The following is a 19,057-nucleotide window of genomic DNA, read 5'->3' as shown; positions in this document are numbered from 1 at the left end:
GAAGCAGAATTTAGGGAATAAATCACATATAATATTACTATTTTTTCAGTCTGAATAGCACTTAAAAAAATGAAAAACTTTATTTATTTTCTGCCTTTTGTACTAAAGAATATTCTGGAGATCCAAATGTCTTGTGTCTCCATGAAAACAGTCCAGACAAATCTTGCAGTATGGCGCCCTCGTGTGGTAGCTCAGCGTACAAACAAAGCTTGAAAAGTTTCGGAGTTCCTCCATGGCAACCAAACACTCGTGCCTGGATACGCGTTCTTCCCATCGATATTGGTAACCAATTGTGTTTCAATCATACATTAATAAACGATAACAAAAATGCATTTTACGTTTTAATATATAATATGTGCAGTGCAGAGAGTCTGTAGAACTGATGCTCAGTCCTTAAACTTGGTCGGTTTCTGTTTGTTTGGTGTGCATGTTTGGGGGGAGGGGCAAATATAAACGTTTACTCAAAATTGGTTTTTAACATTTAAATTGACGGGCACGTGTTAGTTTTGTATTGTTTTCAGCAGAACCGACCAGTAATGCTTAATTTGTTGTTTTTGTTTATTTTTTTGCACAGCTATGTTGAAAAGTGACAAAAAGACGAACTGCAGGGATGAAGAGGTGGTCAAAAAACTAGTAAGTTAACACTAAGAAAAACATGTGATACCATGCAGAAGTTTTTGATTTTGTAGTCAAGAAATGTTTGCAACATAAATTGCAAGTAAAAAGAAAACAATGTACAGTAAATGTAAAGGAAATTCCACTCTCCCTCTGGAATTATTCTGGAGGCTCTCTCTCTCTCAGCATTTATTTATTTGTTTGTTTGTTTGTTTGTTTGTTTGTTTGTAGCCAATTAACCATGGAGAACTACCAAAAATTATTACTTGTAGTTTTAAAGTTAATTTGACTTTTTGTTTACTCATTTTGGGTAGCAGCGATTAACAGCGGCCAAAAAATAAAATGTAAAGATGAAAAAATATTTGATGAAAACAAAAAAAAATTTAAGACATTGTAAAAAAAAGAAAGAAAATTGCCTATGGGTTTGTAGGGTTAATTAAATATGTGTTTTTTTATTGTGTTTACTTTGCTTTACTTTAATTTGTGTTTACTTTACGATCTTTTAATGCATTTAAATCTATTTTATATCATTATCTTGTAATGTTCTTTGTAAATTCATTGTAACAAATAGATAACTTTAAATATTTACTCTCCATGCAAGTGCAAAAATGCTCATTGCTAGACTATTATATCAATATGAATTGCCCCTAATTTTCTGCCTATATAGAATATTACTGCTGGCTTCTGTGATTGTTACATGAAATAGGAAATGAGTGAATAGTGTTTTTTTTATTCAAAAATAAATTACGTTTTTTTTTAGAAAATTCATTATGAACATGTTTAAAATATATCATTTCTGCTTTTGCATTTTTATGAATTTCTTTAATATATATGAATAAATGCTGCAGTCTAAATACACATTGTCAGAAAAACGGAGAAAAAAAAAAGACTCCCAAAAAACTGAATGTGGAAGCAAAAAGGTTTTAGGTTTGCTTTTATTTGACTGTATTTCAACCCCCCTTTTTAAATTTATTTATTTATTTATGATGCATAAATATCAAGATCATGAATCATTGTTCATCTTTTTGCTCACAACAGTGTCTGGTCAATGGCGTTTCCTATGAAAAAATAGCACAGGAGGGGAGTAACGTCACGTCTCTGGAGATCTTTTTCTCTGGTTTCCCCCGAATGGTCGGGCTCTTCTTCTTTCCAAGACTTTGCCACCTTACCATCGTGGACCAGACCATAGAACACATTGAAGGACTGGAGAACTGCCCTCTGCTACAGCAGATCTGGATAGTCCAGTGTCGTCTTAGAGTGAGTTTTCATACAGTACAGACCAAAAGTTTGGTTTTGCACCTTGAGAAGGTGTGTCCAAACTTTTGGTCTGTACTGTATATGTTTGTGTAAAAATGTCAGACATAACAACTTTTAATTTATGAGATTATAATATAGTTTATGTTCAAGTATGTATGTGAGATTAAACACTGCAGCAATAAGGATTAAAACAAATAATAACGTTTCAAACCCAGAGACGAAGAGTTTAACCTTTTTGTTTTTAACATATAATTGTTTTCTCATTGTCTTATCAACAGGAAATATCTGGACTACAAAACTGTCAAAAACTAGAGAAGCTGTACCTTTATAATAATCAGATATGTGAAATACAAAACTTAGATTTGCAGGTTAACCTGGAAGTTCTGTGGCTCAACAATAACTGCATCACTAAAATCCAGGTATGAAACTGGCATTACATTTTTTCATGTCAGTCTCATAGAATTATATGTTTTTGTTAGATTGATGATGCAATAACATATTTTGTTTGAATTTTTTTCTGAAACATGCAAAGCCGTTTTCTACTCTGTTTCTGTTTTCTTCTGCAGGGTTTGGACATGCTTCAGAACCTTAAGGAACTAAACCTCGCCGACAACTTAATTGAAAAGATTGGTATATCTGCAGATTTGCCCTTTTCTTTTCTTTCTCACATTTGGTGGAAATTTACAAAGCTGTTGAATAAGAAAAGAAAAAAAAACTAAACGTCAGCTTTCTTTTTTAGGGAACAGCCTTGATCCAAACGTCAGCCTAGAAATTCTTAACCTGTCTGGGAACCAGATCAGCTCCTTCAAGGTAAAAAGGGGGTAAAAAATGAGTAACAAAGTATGTTTTTCAAATTATTTTCATTAAAAAACTCCCTTACATGTGTTTTCTAAATCTTATTAAAATCCTTTTCATTACCTAACAGACATTTTTTAGATTCTTGTTAGAACAACCATGCTAAAAAAATGACCTTTCTGAAAGAATGAGCAGCTTGAATTACATTTTTGACATTACAATTTCAATGATATGCTCCGCTAAAGTAGGAGAAAAGCATCAAAAGACTAGATTATTTTTTACATAATTTAGCAATGCGTTACTTATACATTTGTTTAATCTGTTGGAGCAGACAGCCTCGTTTATAAATCATAGCTATGGTGCTTCAAGGTCTTTTTGACCATATTAGACATTTTATAGCTCTTGCTGTTATTGGTCACAACCTGAGACCCCCCTCAACTAGCCTTTATTCATCACCCAGCTCATTTGCCTTATTGGAACGTGTAATAAAACAGCCCTTCTAATTCTTAGGAATTGCCAGGGTCTTGGTCAAACCACATTTTTAATTATAGTGTAAAAAGAATTTACTAAGGGACTGAGAACTGTAATTTTTTTTTCATTCAAAGTTCAGTTATGCACCAGATTTATTTAAACTACATATCCATCAAATTCCAAAGACAGCATGAATGTTTGTGTTAGTTAAACATAGCAGCTTTGTAGAGTTGAGAAGCTTAATATGAGCCCAGCTGGGGTAAGGGACTGGGTCACAAAACACACAAAAACATTTCAGCGTTTTTGCTTTGATCAGCTTCACACTACAGCATCTACACCTTCCTCTTTTTCTCCACCTGTAGCCTTGCTTTTAGGGGAGGCAATTATTGAAATTCAAGAGATGAGTTCAAAGAGTGATTGAAAACAGAAAAGTCTGCCTTGTGTTTTCTGCATCACATTTTGCATAGCAGCAGAATATTAAGTCCATCAAACTCAGTCACTTTAATTGCACTGCCTCTGCAATAGCTGTTTCCTTTAGAGCGATAAGATAAATTGGGTGGTTGAGAATCTTTTGCTGTTGAACGTATCAAAATATCGGAGACAAAAATAATTATCCGAGACAGACAGATAGGATTGAACATGGTTTAAGCTCTAACTAGGTTTCTGGTTGTGCCTTAACAGGAGCTGGCCCAGCTTGCCCATTTGCCCCGTCTGAAAGAGCTTGCACTCAAGGATCCCATGTCAACTCCTAACCCAGTGTGCCTCCTGTGTAACTATGCCACACACGTTCTTTACCACATACCAGGTCTCCAGCAACTTGATTCTTACAATGTCTCTGACAAGCAAGTCAAAGAGGCTGCTGAGGTACAAAGAAGATTTTTTGTAGATTTGGGGCTGACTAAGGTTGAAGTCAGATTCTTCACTTAATTTTAAGATTCCTCGTAAATATGAGTTTCTAAAGAAACACCTGAAAGACTTCACAAAATACAGTAAATTTAAACCTTTTTGACAATTATTAAGATGTTGAATCCATTTAGATGGATTTGATTTATGCATCTTGTGTTATATAAGTTCTTCTTTTCTGTTAGAGCATTTCTTTTATTTCTTTTGCAGGCTGCGGTGATGAAGAAAATGATGTACTACAACATGCGTGTACGTTCTGCTAAGAGAAACCTGTCCGAGAAGCAACTTAGTCTGACAGAAAAGAAGAAAACTCTACTACAGCTGCCTGAAGAACGCATCAGGACCCTCAGCTATGCTCTCAAAAAAGTACATTCCTCAAAACATTTCTAAAAAATGACTTAAGGTTTTAGACTAAATTAATGTCTCCCTCATCTCCAGTGACAGCGCAGAATAAAGGCAGTGTCACACAGCCACTACATACATTCTGCGCGTGTTGCATGGATTCAAATTGGTCAAACAGTGGGGGCAAAAAAGTATTTGTTCAGCCACCAATTGTGCAAGATCTCCGTCTTAAAAAGATGAGAGAGGCCTGTAACTTCCATCATACTTCAACTATGAGAGACAAAATAATAAAAAAAATCAGAAAATCACATTGTCGGATTTTTAAAGAATTTATTTTTTAATTATGGTTGAAAACAAGTATTTGGTCACATACAAACCAGCAAAATTTTTAACTCTCACAGTCTTGTAACGATCCCAAACACACTGCCCGGGTAACAAAGGAGTGGCTTCGTAAGAAGCATTTCATGGTCCTGGAGTGGCCTAGCCAGTCTCCATATTTCAACCCTATAGAACATCTTTGGGGGAAGTTGAAAGTTCTGTTGCCCAGCGACTGCCCCAAAACATCACTGCTCTACAGGAGATCTGCATGGAGGAATGGGCCAAAATACCAGCAACAGTTTTTCAAAACCTAGTGAAGACTTGCAGAAAATGTTTGACTGCTGTCATTGCCAACAAACGGTATATAACAAAATATTAAGTTGAGCTTTTTTTTTTTGTTATTTCTGGATTTTTTATTCTTATTTTTTTCTCTCATAGTTGAGGTTCATCTATGATAAAAAATTACAGGCCTCACATCTTTTCAAAAGGGGGGAAACTTGCGCAATTGGTGGCTCTCGAACGACATCTCCGCACAACAACAAAAGACTAACACAAGAAACACGAAATTACGTATATCACGCATGAAAGGCTGAAATTTCAAACGTGAAAAATGTGCAAAAGAGATGTAGTGGCTCTGTGACACGGCCTTAAACAGAGTTGTCTCCCTTTGCATGTGTCCAAAGCTTGAGTGTGAACTCAGCACAGTGCCAGTTGGTTCCAAGACGCCTGGCTGCATGTGGAGTGATGACCCAGGAGGGCAGATTTACCTGGACGACAGTCTACAAACAAGAAGTGACTCAAACACCAACCCTGGTGTCAATCTTGATCTTGCAGCGGTGCACCAAATACATGTTAAGATTGAAACCCTAAGGGAAAGACTGACATTCTGGACCAAGAGGATAGATGAGTTAGTTCACTTTATCACAGTTTAACAAGAAAGTAAAGTTGTACAAATATCAACATCTCAGTAGAATTTAACTGCCAGAAAAAAAAGACAATTTTTGTACTTAATATTTAGCATTGAAGCCTGGTGTAAGAGGGAAAAGACCCGAGCTGCAAACAAAACGGAACACGTGGTTCAGTTTCTATACATGGAGCTCGAAAGTGTCGGTAACATTCGTCTGGAAGCAGGCTGTCCCACAGATCTTTGGTATTGATTTAGCATTTATAAAACATTTATGAAAGTTTTAATTTCATGAGGGAGTTGAAAACATCCTTGTTTTACTTTTACTCTGACCAACAGGTTCAATTCTTGCTGCAACCTGCTGGTTTCTCGCTTTGCTCCTTCAGAGTACAAGACTCTCGACGTCATCGACATTAAGGTTGACAGAGTCTTCCGCATCCACAACAGTGCTTTGAGGCATCGTTTTGTAGAAAAGCTGCACAGCCTGATGGGAAATGAAGACGCTGCTGCCTTTTTACAGTAAGTAAAACATTTGCAAAGAAGAGCATTAAAAATGGGCTTTAATCATATCTTTGTCCATATAAAACAACTGAAAGTCTTTTAAAACCCTATTGTAAATAGACATCACAGAAAGCGTTTGGAGTATTTATTCTACATAGCCGACCCTGAGAAATGTGAGAAAGAAGAGACTTTCTGCATTTTGCAGGAAGGCTTTACAACAACGCAACAAAAGGTAGGCATGATCCTTGAAAGAATCCTCTCCATCAGTGTGTTGTATTTCCAAGATTCCATTGGCTGACATTTAAGAAAGAAGTAGGGTCTTGACAGTCTTAAATACAATTCTACTCTTTACGTTTGAACATGAACTGTGCAAAAATTTTCAACCAATGTTGAAAATATTTTGTCTATACAATGCTGACTATTTTTCATTAGTCCACAGAAAGAGAGGCTGCCGTGCCTTTATCCAATAGCTTAGCTGTGGCTGAACAGCCCAGAATTGAGTTTTTGCTTCAACAAGACCGTCAAGGTGATCTCAGACAAAGAACTGAGGCAATTCGACACGGTAAAGTTACTTTTTACGACTACCCTCAAAAGGATAGGGCTTTTTTGTTGAATTCCCAAGTATTATTTCATTTTTGCTTGTAGGTCAGGTCATTGTCTCCAAAGTATTTATCGGTAACAGCATGCCTTTCCGTGATGGAGATCTGGGCGACATAAGCAGATACCCTAAAGTCTACTCTGTGTATCGCAACCTGGACGTCAAATCAAAGCCTTCAGCAACTCACGATGGTATCCAGTTTATTGTTTGGTACAAAAAGAACATTTTGTATAGCGCTGTATTTTTACATCTCTTTGTGTTTCCCTCTTCTGTTTAGACCCCCCAAGCTCAGGCAAGACCCACACAGGCACTGAGATGAATCCTCCTCGAAGACAGTGGTTTGTGTTCCAGCATGAGCTTGTCCTGCCAGAATACATCATATATTTTGAATATATTTTGGAGGTGAATATCTCATTTGTTTTTGATGATACTAAAATGGTATAATAGTCATATACATTGATAATTAAGGCTATTGAGTGAAACCAAATATACAAAAATCCTATTGTTTCTTGACCTTTGCTGACGTCTTACTTTTGCTTTGGCCCGATATGATCTAACATAATCAAATACAGTCAAAATGTAATGTTTAATTTCAAGGACAAGGATCAATCTACCATAAACACCAGCACAGACAACGATCCTTCGAATGAAATCCTGGACAAAGCCGCCCTCGACATGGAACCTATTCTAAGACTTAAGCCTGAGCTCTTGAGCTTAAACAATAAAATTCTTCTAAATGTTGCCAATGCCAGCGCCCTCAGTCAGATCATTGTAAGTCTTTTATCTTTATAAAGTGGATTTTTTGGTATTATTTTGAGGTAATTTTGCAACTTTTCATTGAGATGTTCAATCTACAGGTGCTTAACCTTCATGGCAATAGTCTGAGTGAAATAAAAGAGATTTCCAGGCTTACAGCTCTGAGACATCTAACCATCAGCTTCAATAAGCTCACACACCTCGATGACATTTCCTACATGGTAATGTGCTACAGTATTTAATCACATCGACACAATCAGTATTTAAAAGGCCATACAAAGCCATTGGATGAAAAAATCAAGTCTGAAAGCAAAGGTGTAGAGGAATGTATTCTGAAGCGGCACTTACAGAAACTCTCTCCTCAGCCCAGCCTTGAGTTTTTGGATGCTAGCTTCAACCATCTGGTGACACTGGATGGGTTGCAGGGATTGAAACATCTGGAACACCTTGATGTATCCTGGAACAAGTTATCAAAAGCTAGAGAGATTACATCGGTGCTCAGGAAACACACGCCTGCTCTGCTCAAACTGGACACCCGATACAATCCATGGAGCAGGGTATGGCTTTTCTTTTCAACATTTAGCTTAGAGATTGATGCACAACATTTTATAAATGTAAAAATATGTTCATGTTTGAATGTTTTTCTTCCTCCTTTCAGCCAGAGGTTGTTAGAAGTACCCTTCTGGGTCATCTTACGACCCTCACCCACCTTGATGGAGTGTTGGTGTCAAAGGAAGAGGCTGCTGAAGCTGAACAGGTTGCTGCTGCATCTAAAATTAACCAGGTCAAGATCTTCACTCCTCCCATTTACTATATATGAACGTGTTCAGTCTATTCCTCACTGTGTTGGTCTAAATAAAACATTTTTTCAAATATGAGCTCACTATTGATTTAAATAAGAGGGCATCTTGCAGGCATCTATTCTGGCACACTCCAGTTTTAGCATTGATTATCCGCGACAACTTAGCCTGCTGTCAACAGTTCAGCTCCTTCATCAGTGCAGCCCGGCGTCATGGGGACCCAGCAGAGAAATGGAGCCAGACTGGACTCTGAAGGTAAGCTGCATCATCCAGACCTCCTCATTTCAAAGTGATTAATCCATTTATAAAAAGTTTATTCCAATTAAGACTTTGTTGCACATAATCTCTCATAATATATACAAAGATTAATTTATCTTAATTGATTACATTTTGACTAGATAACCTCCCTCAACCTTGACGACCAAAGGATTTCTAAGCTTAACAGTTTGAGCAAACTTGAGAATCTGCGCTGGGCTTCCTTTGATGACAACAACATCTGCAGAGTGGATGGGATTGATTGTTGCTTAAAGCTAGAAGAGCTTTCACTGAACAACAATTGCATTGCTACACTTAAAGGTGAGTCATACTTTACTCTTTAATCTATGTTTGATCACAATTGCAGAATTTTTGTTCCTGTGAGAATCTGTTATCTGATGTTTAGGTCTGGGGAAACTGCGTCACCTAAAAAAACTAAGCGTAGATGGGAACCAGCTGTCAGGTCTGGAGGCCTCTGTGTTAAAACAGCTGCCTGACCTGATTTTTCTGTCTGTGGAGAACAACTCCATCATGACCTTGGATGGCATCCAAAATGTTCAGTCTCTCCTTGAACTTTATATTGGAAAGAACCGGATTTCTTCCTCGAGGGACGTTCACTATCTCAAAGTTAGGAGATGTCATGTTGCGTTTTCCAACCATTTAATCATTTCTCATGCTCATGAGCTGCATTTTGTGTCAGCAGGAGTTGGCAAACCTCATCATTCTGGATCTCTATGGGAATGCTTTAGCGGAAAAGCTGGAAAGCTATCGGATATTTGTCATTTTCCATCTGACCTCACTTAAAGCTCTGGATGGAGTTGCAGTGGTTTGTACAAAACATCTCCATCCAATCATAACTTTCTTAGGATGCTTTGATTGTGTAAAGTTCTTTTTGTTTTCACCAGGATGCAAGTGAGTGCGAGAGTGCAAAAAGCATGTTTAAGGGAAGACTAACCACTGATATGGTTGTAGAAAAGCTGGGTCACTCAAACTACACTGAGATCCTTTACCTTACCCTGCACTCCTGCTCCATCAGGCAAGCGCTTCACTGATCACAGCGGAGTTTTTAAACAAACAAAAATTTAAAAAGAAGTCTACTTTGTTTACAGGATGGTTGATCTGTCCCCAGCGGAGCTGTTCTGTAATCTATGCAGTATCAATTTAGACCACAACAACCTCACCTCCTTCTCGGGCCTCATCCACCTGCCCAACCTCAAAGTACATCAGACTGAGTGCAATTTTTCAGCTGACAAGTCTGACAAGAATTAAAAATTGATTGTTTGCACTGGTTTTACAGGCTTTGAGTCTTAACTACAACCACATTGAGTCCATTCTACCCAAACACAAGATTCCGGCTCCTATGACAAACAGACAGATACTGCACAGCAGAGTTCACTCCAGCGGGTACGGACAGCAGAGCCCGGGCAAGACTAATAGGTATGTTATGGTTGATAGTTTGTGAGTGTCTAAAATTTTTTCACACTAGTTTGTAACCCTTGTGCTATCCTAGGCATTTTAACATTGGGAGTTGGGTCATCTAGACCCACTAGACAGTGCGCTGAACCTTTTTTCTTCAATGATTCGTGAACCTCACTGGTGTCCATGGATTACATGAAATCTTTTCCACCTTTATCCACCTTTGTCATGGTAGGGAGAACATGTCAATGTAAGGGTGGGGTCATCGAAAATAGCACAAGGGTTTCATGAAATGGAGTGCTAGGTCTGAACAATAGGGGGCAGCACCGACCAGCCAATGCACTTGATTTTGTTTCTGTAAATTCTACAAGGTTTTGTAGACAATTACACAAGAAGTAAGTACCAGAAAAATTTTAAAGCACGTATTGTATGATTTCTGATTGTTTTTATTACTTTTCTTGCATTATGTTAAAATATAAAAAAACTATTGATAGATGAAGCCTAATTGTATAAGAAGAAAATTGGCATAACATAAATCGAGTTTAGAACTGTTTTTATTTGGCAGAACTGTAATTACCACATGCTCGTTTCCACCTGTGATGTCTGACCATTGAAGAGCAGCAGCAGGAGGGGGAATGACATATTTGTTGTCTCTGCTTTTAAGGGACACTGGGCCCACTGGCAGCTTAGAGCCGCTGATGGGAGGCCTGGAAGTGCTTCATTTGAGTCACAATGGCATCTCCAATATGGCCAATCTGCAGCTCAGCAGGCTCACCAATCTCAAATCCCTCTTTCTCCAAGGTACGTATGGTCTGCGTGCTACCCCTGCAACTCAAAGCCAGTTAAAAGTGAAGTGCATGGAATCTGTTAAAATACACACGTTTAAAAAAAAAAGAAAGTGCAGTCTCCCATAGACCTAAGGCCAGATGGGTTGTGAGTCTTCAAGAAAATAACAACTGGCTTCTTTTCAACAGCTTTTGATGGCTTTTGATTGAGCTGTTCTTTGTCAGGATGATTTGTCCCACTACGGCAACCAAGCTTTCATGTCTCCCAAACATTTGGAAGCTCTGTCTGAAACTGCAGTATTTTTTTTACAGCAGGAGCAAATCACAAGTCTCATGAATAGTCTGTTGCCTTTGATGTTTATTATTGTCTATTAATTACTTTTTATTTTTGGTCTGTCAAAATATCTTCTCCTTATCCAAACAAGGGATTGCTTTTTTCTTTTCTTTTTTCTTTAAAAAAAAGTTATGTCTCCTTTCAGGCAACGATATTAGCCAAGTGGAAGGCTTGGAGGGGCTGCAGCAGCTTAGAGAGCTTGTGCTTGACAGAAACCGGATTAAAGCATTGGCCAGGAACTCCTTCATAGCCCAGAGTGAGCTCCTCGAACTGCACCTCGAGTACAACAGAATCCGAGAGCTAAACCACCTGGATCCCCTGGTTGGGCTACAAAAGCTCTTCCTCGGCATGAACAAGCTGCAGGTTCTCCGATTCTTTGTTATTCATGCTGAGACTTGCATTCTAAATCAAACTGCTCGGAAGACTGGCAGCAAAGAAAATTTCCGAGGTTATCAGGAAGGTCACGTTCATCTTTTATGCAGTTTTTGATTTACCACTAACTTTTCCTGATTGGTTCACAAGTGTCAGATGTTTCAGAATGTGTTTTATTCCTTGTGCAGCAGTATTACTTTTTCCTGCATTTGCAAAGTAAAACATGAAGTATAGTAATCATGAACCATTACCACCCACTGTGGCATGCAAGGGGTAGTATTAAGGAGAATCAAGTTTGATTGAAGGTCATGTCCATGTGTATAGAAAAAGAGGGTAACAATCAGTACAACGTGTAATCAGCTTCTCAGTCTGCATTTCCTCACCCAGAGCAAGTGATTTGCACTTTTGTTGCCCATTTCTTCTTCCTTTTGCTTCCTTATTGTTTTCACGCATTCAATTAAGAAATAAAATACAGCAATCATCCCGGAGCATCGGTCCTCACAGTGGGGGTGTCTTTGAATCACAGCCAATTCTGAGCATAAAGCTGGGAACGAGAGAAAACAGACCCATGTCCAGTTGCGTGCCCAAACTCTCTCATGAGATTACTATGAGCTCACATATAATCTCTGCCTTCAGCTGCCTCTATCCCTCCTACTCCAACATTTTGATCGTCACGATTCATATGATTCTATTATGAAAAACACAGCAAGGTTCAAGTTATAGGAAGAAAAACTAAATAAACTTAGGTTCGGATGATGAAAGAGAATTTTTAACAATCTTTGTTCTTCACAGGATGTTGCTGAGATTGAAAAGCTGGAAGTTCTTCCATCACTGACAGAGCTCTCTGTGATTGGCAACCCTGTAAGTATCATGGGGTTTTAGTTTATCCTTTCAACAAAATTAGACATTATAAATCAGTAAACAGTTGGTGTTTTGATTGTTTTGTCATGATTGTCTTTTTTTCTATTTTTATGAATCCATCACCTGTCAGACATTTTTTTCTATATTTGGACCTGCAAACAAATTACGAAAAATATGGTGTTTACAAGCTTAGTTTCTCACTTACAAAATCCAAAACTGTAAATTAAGCGATTACACCATGGGCCTTCTGCTTTGCCTCAAACTGGCTGGAGTCAGAAACAAATGTGTAAGCCAAATGGTAGGACACTATTGCCCCTGTTACGTCACCCATCTGGAGCTCACGGGTCAAGCTCCAACAGATACAGCAACCCATGACCTCGCTGTTATCCACAGGGTAATGCTCATCTGTGGCAGCCTCTTTACTGCTTGACCCCATCCCACTTCTCTTCCTATGGGACGAGGTATTAATCCTGCCAGGGCTTAGAGGCCAAAAGCCACCCTGGAGACTAGGCTCCCTGCTGTTGCCCACATTAAACCACTGTTTCTCCCATGTTCTCCTGCAAAAGTTGCCCCTCTTTTTCTTAACTCACAACTTCACCACAGCAGCAGGGTCCAGAGTTATGCACTTCTGTGGCTGGACTGGCTTTAAACCCTGGCCAGAGAATGGCTTCAGCTGGGACCAATCTGCTTCTGTCAGCTGGGTCACTGTTGGAAACACGATTGCAAAGCATCATACTGATGCCAGATGTGTCAAGATTGTTGTAATAATGCTTTAGACTTTTGATTTCAGTCATAGAAAACGAAAACTTTGTAACCAGCTTGGCTTTTTACTCATTTCTTTTTCTTTTTTGTCAACAGGTTGCTCAAAATTCTTTGCACAGACCAGCAGTACTTCTTCATCTTTCCAGTTTGCAGCTCTTAGATGGAGTGATGGTAACTCTGGAGGAGCGGACCAGGGCTGAGCTCTTAAAAGCAGATCCAGCAGTGAGAACTCTGGACAAATATGTATTTATGTACTGCTTTGTGTTATTTGTAGTTCTAAATGTGTTTAACCCCTTGATCCAGCTCTATGATTACCTTAATTTAGCGTCTACGTGAAAGCAAAACACAAGTGAATTTTTTTTATCATAGCTGGAAATAAACTCAGGCATCAAGGGCTTAAAAAAGTTCTTTAATGAAGCTTGTCAATTCAATTAATTTAGCTGGAAAACAAATAATAAAAAGGCCTTTTTTTTTAGATAGTTTTAAAAAATTGTCAAATTTTAGTTCAATACCCAGTAGAGCATGAATTGGCAAGAAAATTATTACAAAACAGAAGTTAAACTTAGTATTTTTAAACATTTTAAGTATTTATAGGGATTTATTTAAAACATAAAGTGGAAGTAATTGGATTTTTTGTCATTTGATTTATTTGTTTCTTTTAAGCATTTAAAATAATGAAACAGTACAAGAAAAAAAATTACAAAAAAGAGATATATCAAAGCTAGTTTGGATGTTGAGTAACACATTGATTAGAAAATAAATAAAAATGAACAAAGATGTTTGAAGATGATGCCGTCCTCTTGACCATGTAATTACTGAGAATCATAACTAGATATTTTTGTAGTAACGCATACAGTAAACAGAAGTCACATAAGATGTATTAGTTATAGTGATTTTCAAACGTGATAATTAGAGTTTGATTTGTTGCTTGAAAGGGAGTGGGAAGAAGCAAACCTATATAATCCCAGGTGTCACCACATCGACAAACTCTGTTGTAATAACATTAAAAAAACAGCTTTCCCCAGCAGTGACAAATAGTGCTCCATGAGATTACTCATAGGGTATAATTGATTTTGATTATAAAAAAAACGAAACTTTTTTTCACTATACTCTTTAAGATCACATTACAGAAGGGGCAGTTTTTGATGTATATTTCAATCAAGACATTTAAAATACAAAGAAACTTGATTTAGAAGAATCCAATTGACAACAAAACCAACCAACATAACGGGTCGGACTGTGAATGTACTCTTTCAGTCTGAAGGATTTAATGTTGTGGTTCAATGGTAGTGATACTGTAAGGCTTCTGCAACTCTGAATTAAAAGCAATGTAAGCCTGCTAGCATCATCCTGCTGATTAGATGAAATGTGCCTAGCCGATAATGCACCAGTGGATTTACTGCGTATTAGCCAGGTCAACCCGACCCCCTCTGCTTGTTAATCATAGATATGGAAATGACAGAGCAGAGATCTCGGATTTACTCATTAAAATTACAAACCTCCCCCTAGTGATTTTTGTGAACGCCATCTGAGTTGTCACTCCCGATGCATTCAAACTGCTTTTACTAGAATTTGTAAATTGTTGCTGATGAGTAGTAATCACTGTATCGCTATAAGATGCTTATATATGTGGAACAACAAGCAATCTAATCACCTATCTATTGCATAGTGTGTGGGTGGAGTAAATGCGCAGCATTGACTCTGGCTGCATACGGTCTGAATGAAAACACTGTTGTAGATCACCAATGTAAACATCGAGTTGACCCCTAAAGCATTTCAAACACACCTGTTTTGGTTTTGTACCCGTATGGCCTAAATTAATATTTTGTCTTTTAAAGCAATGCTCTCAAGTCGTTGGAGCGTCTTTCCCTACCACGGAATTCAACCTGCCAGGACTGCCCCCACTTCTGGCTTATAACACGACTATTAAAGGAATAAGCATAAATGGCAGACCACAAAACCTCATGCACGGACATGAAACACTGACAGGTAATGTTCATTAATAAAAACCTGTGAATAAATTTGAGAGTGCATTTACTGCTGAGAATTACAATATTATAAAATGTATTTTTTAATATACCGGTAGTGTGCTGTCCAGAGATTTATGCGGTATCCTCCTATTCTCTCTGTTCGATTTTGACTGATGCCTTTAACTGCCTCATTTTTGAAACAGGCAAAAAGCACAAGCACGGTAATGCTGGTCGAAGCAGCCAAACTGACTATAACATCAGACACAGTCGAAGAACGGGAAGTAACCCACCAGCAAGCCGAGTCCTGTTAGAGGGAAACAGAACAGCAAATTCAAAAAAGGAGCAAGACACCAGGTTGTCCATGACAAGAATTCAGAATTAATTTCACACTTCTATAAAAAAAAAAAAAAAACTTAAAGTAAACAAGTTGATAAACATCTTCTGCTTTTCTCTTCCTCCAGATGTTCATTTGATCAACACACGTAGCTTGCTGAGATGGTGGGTCATTCAGGAAACACAGTCCGAGTGCAAGATCACACCCCAATGTCTGAGCTTTAATTTAAAAAAAAACAATCATTTTTGTAAGCATTTATGGTGAGAAATTGCATGTGTCTTTCAGTTTTCTTAACTACCAATAAATCTCTTTAGCTTTGATATAATCATGTGAATATTTTATGTTGATTTAAAAAAATTGTTGCTATTACAATTAAATGGTTAAAATGTTAACGTGAGATAAATAAAAGTGTATCTATAGGAGGAAATCCTGCATTTCTCCTAAAAGAATTAACATTAAATCTGACATTTTTTTTTTCTCCGCATATGTGGCTCAGTGACCATATTAATCTGAGGATGAGCGGTATTGGTGTCATGTCAACCACTATCCCCAAACAAGTTTTTAAAAAAAAAAACACCCACAGATGTGGAAGCGTGAGGCTGGCATGGTTCATCCATCGGGTCAAACGCATCCTCAACAAGTGGATAATCCAGCTTTAACACACCTCTCCGTGGACAGTAATCTGCATTCACTCAGATAAAGATGTAATCTTGAGTAAGGTCCAAATGGATTTTAGAGATTGTGGGTTTCATCATGTTAGCCTCTTTTCTTACAGCCAGTGCAGTTTTGTCTCTAACAGGCAAAACTTGGATGTGGGAAGTAAAAGTAAACTCATATTAAATGATTTATTCTCCATTTAAAAAAATCTTTTAATCAGTCTAGGTGTGTTAAAAATCTAAGATAAACGTGGAAGACATTGTTGAATTTGAGATTTATTTTCCTAAATTGTAAAACCTTTAGCGACAGAACACATCAATACCCTTTTTGTGTCTTTCAGAAACCCAATCTTTCACTTTCAACACACCATTCAGTCAGGATAAAACATTCTCCTTAACCTTAACTGTAAATGTCAGTACTCAACAAAAACTGCAACATTCAAAAAGAACATTGTCAGTCTGCACTAAATGAATGTTGACATGTCCACTAGGTGTCCTCAGAGGTCCAATAAAACTCATTGAGCCCTGACTGAATCGGCTTTCCTCTATAAGTAGTAGTTCATCAGTTGGAAGCAGATATGCATACTTAAGTTTTGTGTCTCCTGCTTCTGCTCCACATCCGAGGCAACAGCCAGCTCTCCACCGCGAAAGTGAAAAGCTCTTCTCAAACAAGCTTCTCTAATGCATGTACTTAACTTCACTTAATTTGTGTTAATTCCCAGCATTAAGCAGGGCTAATGACTTCACAAGTGAGTGCACTGCCATTACCTTGCTCTGCCTGACATCAAATGGCAGCTGATGGACTCAAGATACAGATTTGGGGGCTCAGTGTGTGAGTGCTCTAATGCAGTAGCAGAGGATAATTACACATTCCACTTTTGTGTACAGTATGTGCCCAGAGTTTTTTAGATACAACTATTTGTAATTTTATTCGGATAGAGGGAGGGGTGAGTTATATGGAACATACAACATCACACGGGTATTTCCTTTCTGTCAGCATCTCTAACATTAAAATGAAATTAGCATAAAAAATGTAAATAATTCATCACCGAGTGAACCCAGATGCACTTTTCTCTGTGTCTTTCCTGCTCTCTTTGCTCCTCCACGTGAGCAGACCACACGGTTTATAGCTGGTTTAATGGGATGGAATGTGACAGGTTATGTTTTCATCTGCCTGATATGGAGCAGGGCTCAGGCAGGAGGGGCCGAGAGGGAAAAGAAGAGACAGCAAGAGGTAGAGGAGAGGGGGAGTAGGTCTCTACAGTTGTAATCCAGATTCATAATAAGAGATGTTTGTGCTTGCTGAATCAGTAATACATGATGCCCCATCCCCCTGTAGTGTCCTCACCATACACACATGCATGGGGTAAACACATTCATTGTATGGGGCAATTACTGCTGGGCCACTAACTCTTAGGATTTGCTCTGTTTCTGCATGCAGAGCACCTTTAGACCAAGACTGTGAATGGAAAATCCTTTCACTTCTACTTAGTTTGGTTCAACTTTATAAGAGAAATTCCTACTTGAAGAAGCTGATCATGTATGTAGGTGAATATTGCACAATGAATTAAACTCCTCCAAGACACAACTTTTACACTCCACAAGTTTTGAGTGCCCACCGTTTTTCAACAAGACATGCTTGTTACAGTTTCATCATGGCTTAAGTAGATATTGGCTTTGGAAAAAATCAACTGTTTGGCTTCTGATGTCGGCCCTCTGCATGTCATCAACAAAATCCAAATTGTGTTGTCTTCTGAAGGTGCACATTATGGCCAAAGTTCATCTTTTATCCTCACAAACACATCCTGTCTTGTCATATTGCCTCTTTTAAAGCCTGTCATTGAATTATTGCTGTCGCTTGTCATTTTCCTGTAATTTGTTTCCTGTGAAATAAGGAGCAAACGGAGACTTAGATTAGAATGGAGAGGAAAATGCTTCTATTTTGTGTAGACATTTTGGATAAGAGCAAGTACTAAGGCAATATGTATGTGGGACTTCTTTTCAGCGTTATGGGACTGTTAAACCTGTGTCATTTATCACATTATTTCAAATTTTCATTCTGTCGCTTCTTTGAATCGGCAAAGAAACAAGTTAAGAGAGGAACCAAACAATAGACAAATGCCCAATTTTCTGGTAATTTGAACAGAAATCAATTCTCAATGCTTGGTCTGATGGCTTTTGAGCAATTTGGCTTTACCCTTTTATACCTCAGGAGGTTTGCATAATTGTTCCTTAAATGACATAATAGTAAATATTGCTTTTAGATGTTCACGTGCTGCACAAGATTTCACGGTACCATACTGCAGTCTCAAGCTTGTCTATTTTAACAGGTATTTGTATCATGAAAAAAATGGAAGGGCTTTTCAAGATGACAAGGAAAAACAACATGCTGGCCACTTTTTTCCCTTAAGCCCAGTGAACAACAACAATTTAATCTCCTTCACTCCAGATTGTTAGCTTTCTTTGTGTTGATTTTGTGTTCATGCTTGTCATCAATCGTGCAGCCCCTTTCTTGGCCTACCCCCTCCCCCTGCACCCCTCAAAAATAACATTTTAAGGACACAATTTTCGTTCAGGGACGAAAATATATACATATATAGCACAAAATATATATATAGCACAAAAAACACATTTATCTTAAGTTCGTTTTTTTTAAGTTATTTTAATGTGATAGAATTAAAAAGTTAACTGTAAAAAATTTGTGAGGAAAAATACCAGTAAAATAAACAAGGGTTTTTTATTTTATTTTATTTTATTTAGAATGCTCAATGCATACAGGTCTAAGTAGTAAGTGTAGAAAAAAACTATACAAACTCACAAACATCAATGCCTTGCATTAGAAATGAATACATTTATCACGAATGTGTTTGTATTTGGGGAACAACAAGTGTTTTTTGATAACTAAACTTCCCCCAGACGATCTTTGCGCTAACATTCCGGGTATTTATATGGGATGCTGATTATGGAAAGGGTGGGATTCGACAAAACCAACCAATTACAGTGCATGTATATGTGACTGCGCCACTCTGATTGGCTATAATCTGACCGTGTA

The 19,057-nt window shown here is 37.9% G+C and overlaps 1 protein-coding gene across 5 annotated transcripts; it reads left to right on the top strand.

Annotated features, from left to right (window-relative positions):
- Positions 1 to 40: 40 nt before the first annotated feature.
- On the top strand, positions 41 to 15,809 carry LOC101159959 (leucine-rich repeat-containing protein 9). 5 transcript variants are annotated; one of them, XM_020713606.2, is made up of 33 exons: positions 41 to 282; positions 575 to 633; positions 1,654 to 1,872; positions 2,151 to 2,291; positions 2,439 to 2,502; positions 2,612 to 2,682; positions 3,820 to 4,002; positions 4,252 to 4,407; positions 5,385 to 5,608; positions 5,720 to 5,851; positions 5,945 to 6,124; positions 6,227 to 6,338; positions 6,539 to 6,668; positions 6,752 to 6,895; positions 6,982 to 7,106; positions 7,302 to 7,475; positions 7,562 to 7,681; positions 7,826 to 8,017; positions 8,119 to 8,244; positions 8,375 to 8,515; positions 8,659 to 8,836; positions 8,922 to 9,142; positions 9,219 to 9,341; positions 9,421 to 9,551; positions 9,625 to 9,733; positions 9,813 to 9,952; positions 10,596 to 10,732; positions 11,196 to 11,413; positions 12,215 to 12,283; positions 13,142 to 13,288; positions 14,884 to 15,034; positions 15,219 to 15,369; positions 15,477 to 15,809. In XM_020713606.2, the coding sequence occupies exons 1-33, from the start codon at positions 171 to 173 to the stop codon at positions 15,499 to 15,501; spliced, it is 4,605 nt and encodes a 1,534-aa protein (XP_020569265.1). In that variant the 5' UTR covers positions 41 to 170; the 3' UTR covers positions 15,502 to 15,809. The 5 variants fall into 5 exon arrangements, 4 of the variants coding, with proteins under 4 accessions (XP_020569265.1, XP_020569266.1, XP_020569264.1 ...); XM_020713607.2 differs by having other exon boundaries at positions 9,216 to 9,341; positions 13,142 to 13,267; XM_020713605.2 differs by having other exon boundaries at positions 9,216 to 9,341.
- Positions 15,810 to 19,057: the final 3,248 nt, after the last annotated feature.

Source organism: Oryzias latipes, chromosome 22, assembly GCF_002234675.1.
Source record: "Oryzias latipes chromosome 22, ASM223467v1".
NCBI lineage: Eukaryota > Metazoa > Chordata > Actinopteri > Beloniformes > Adrianichthyidae > Oryzias > Oryzias latipes.
This window is presented reverse-complemented; position numbering and strand designations above follow the sequence as displayed.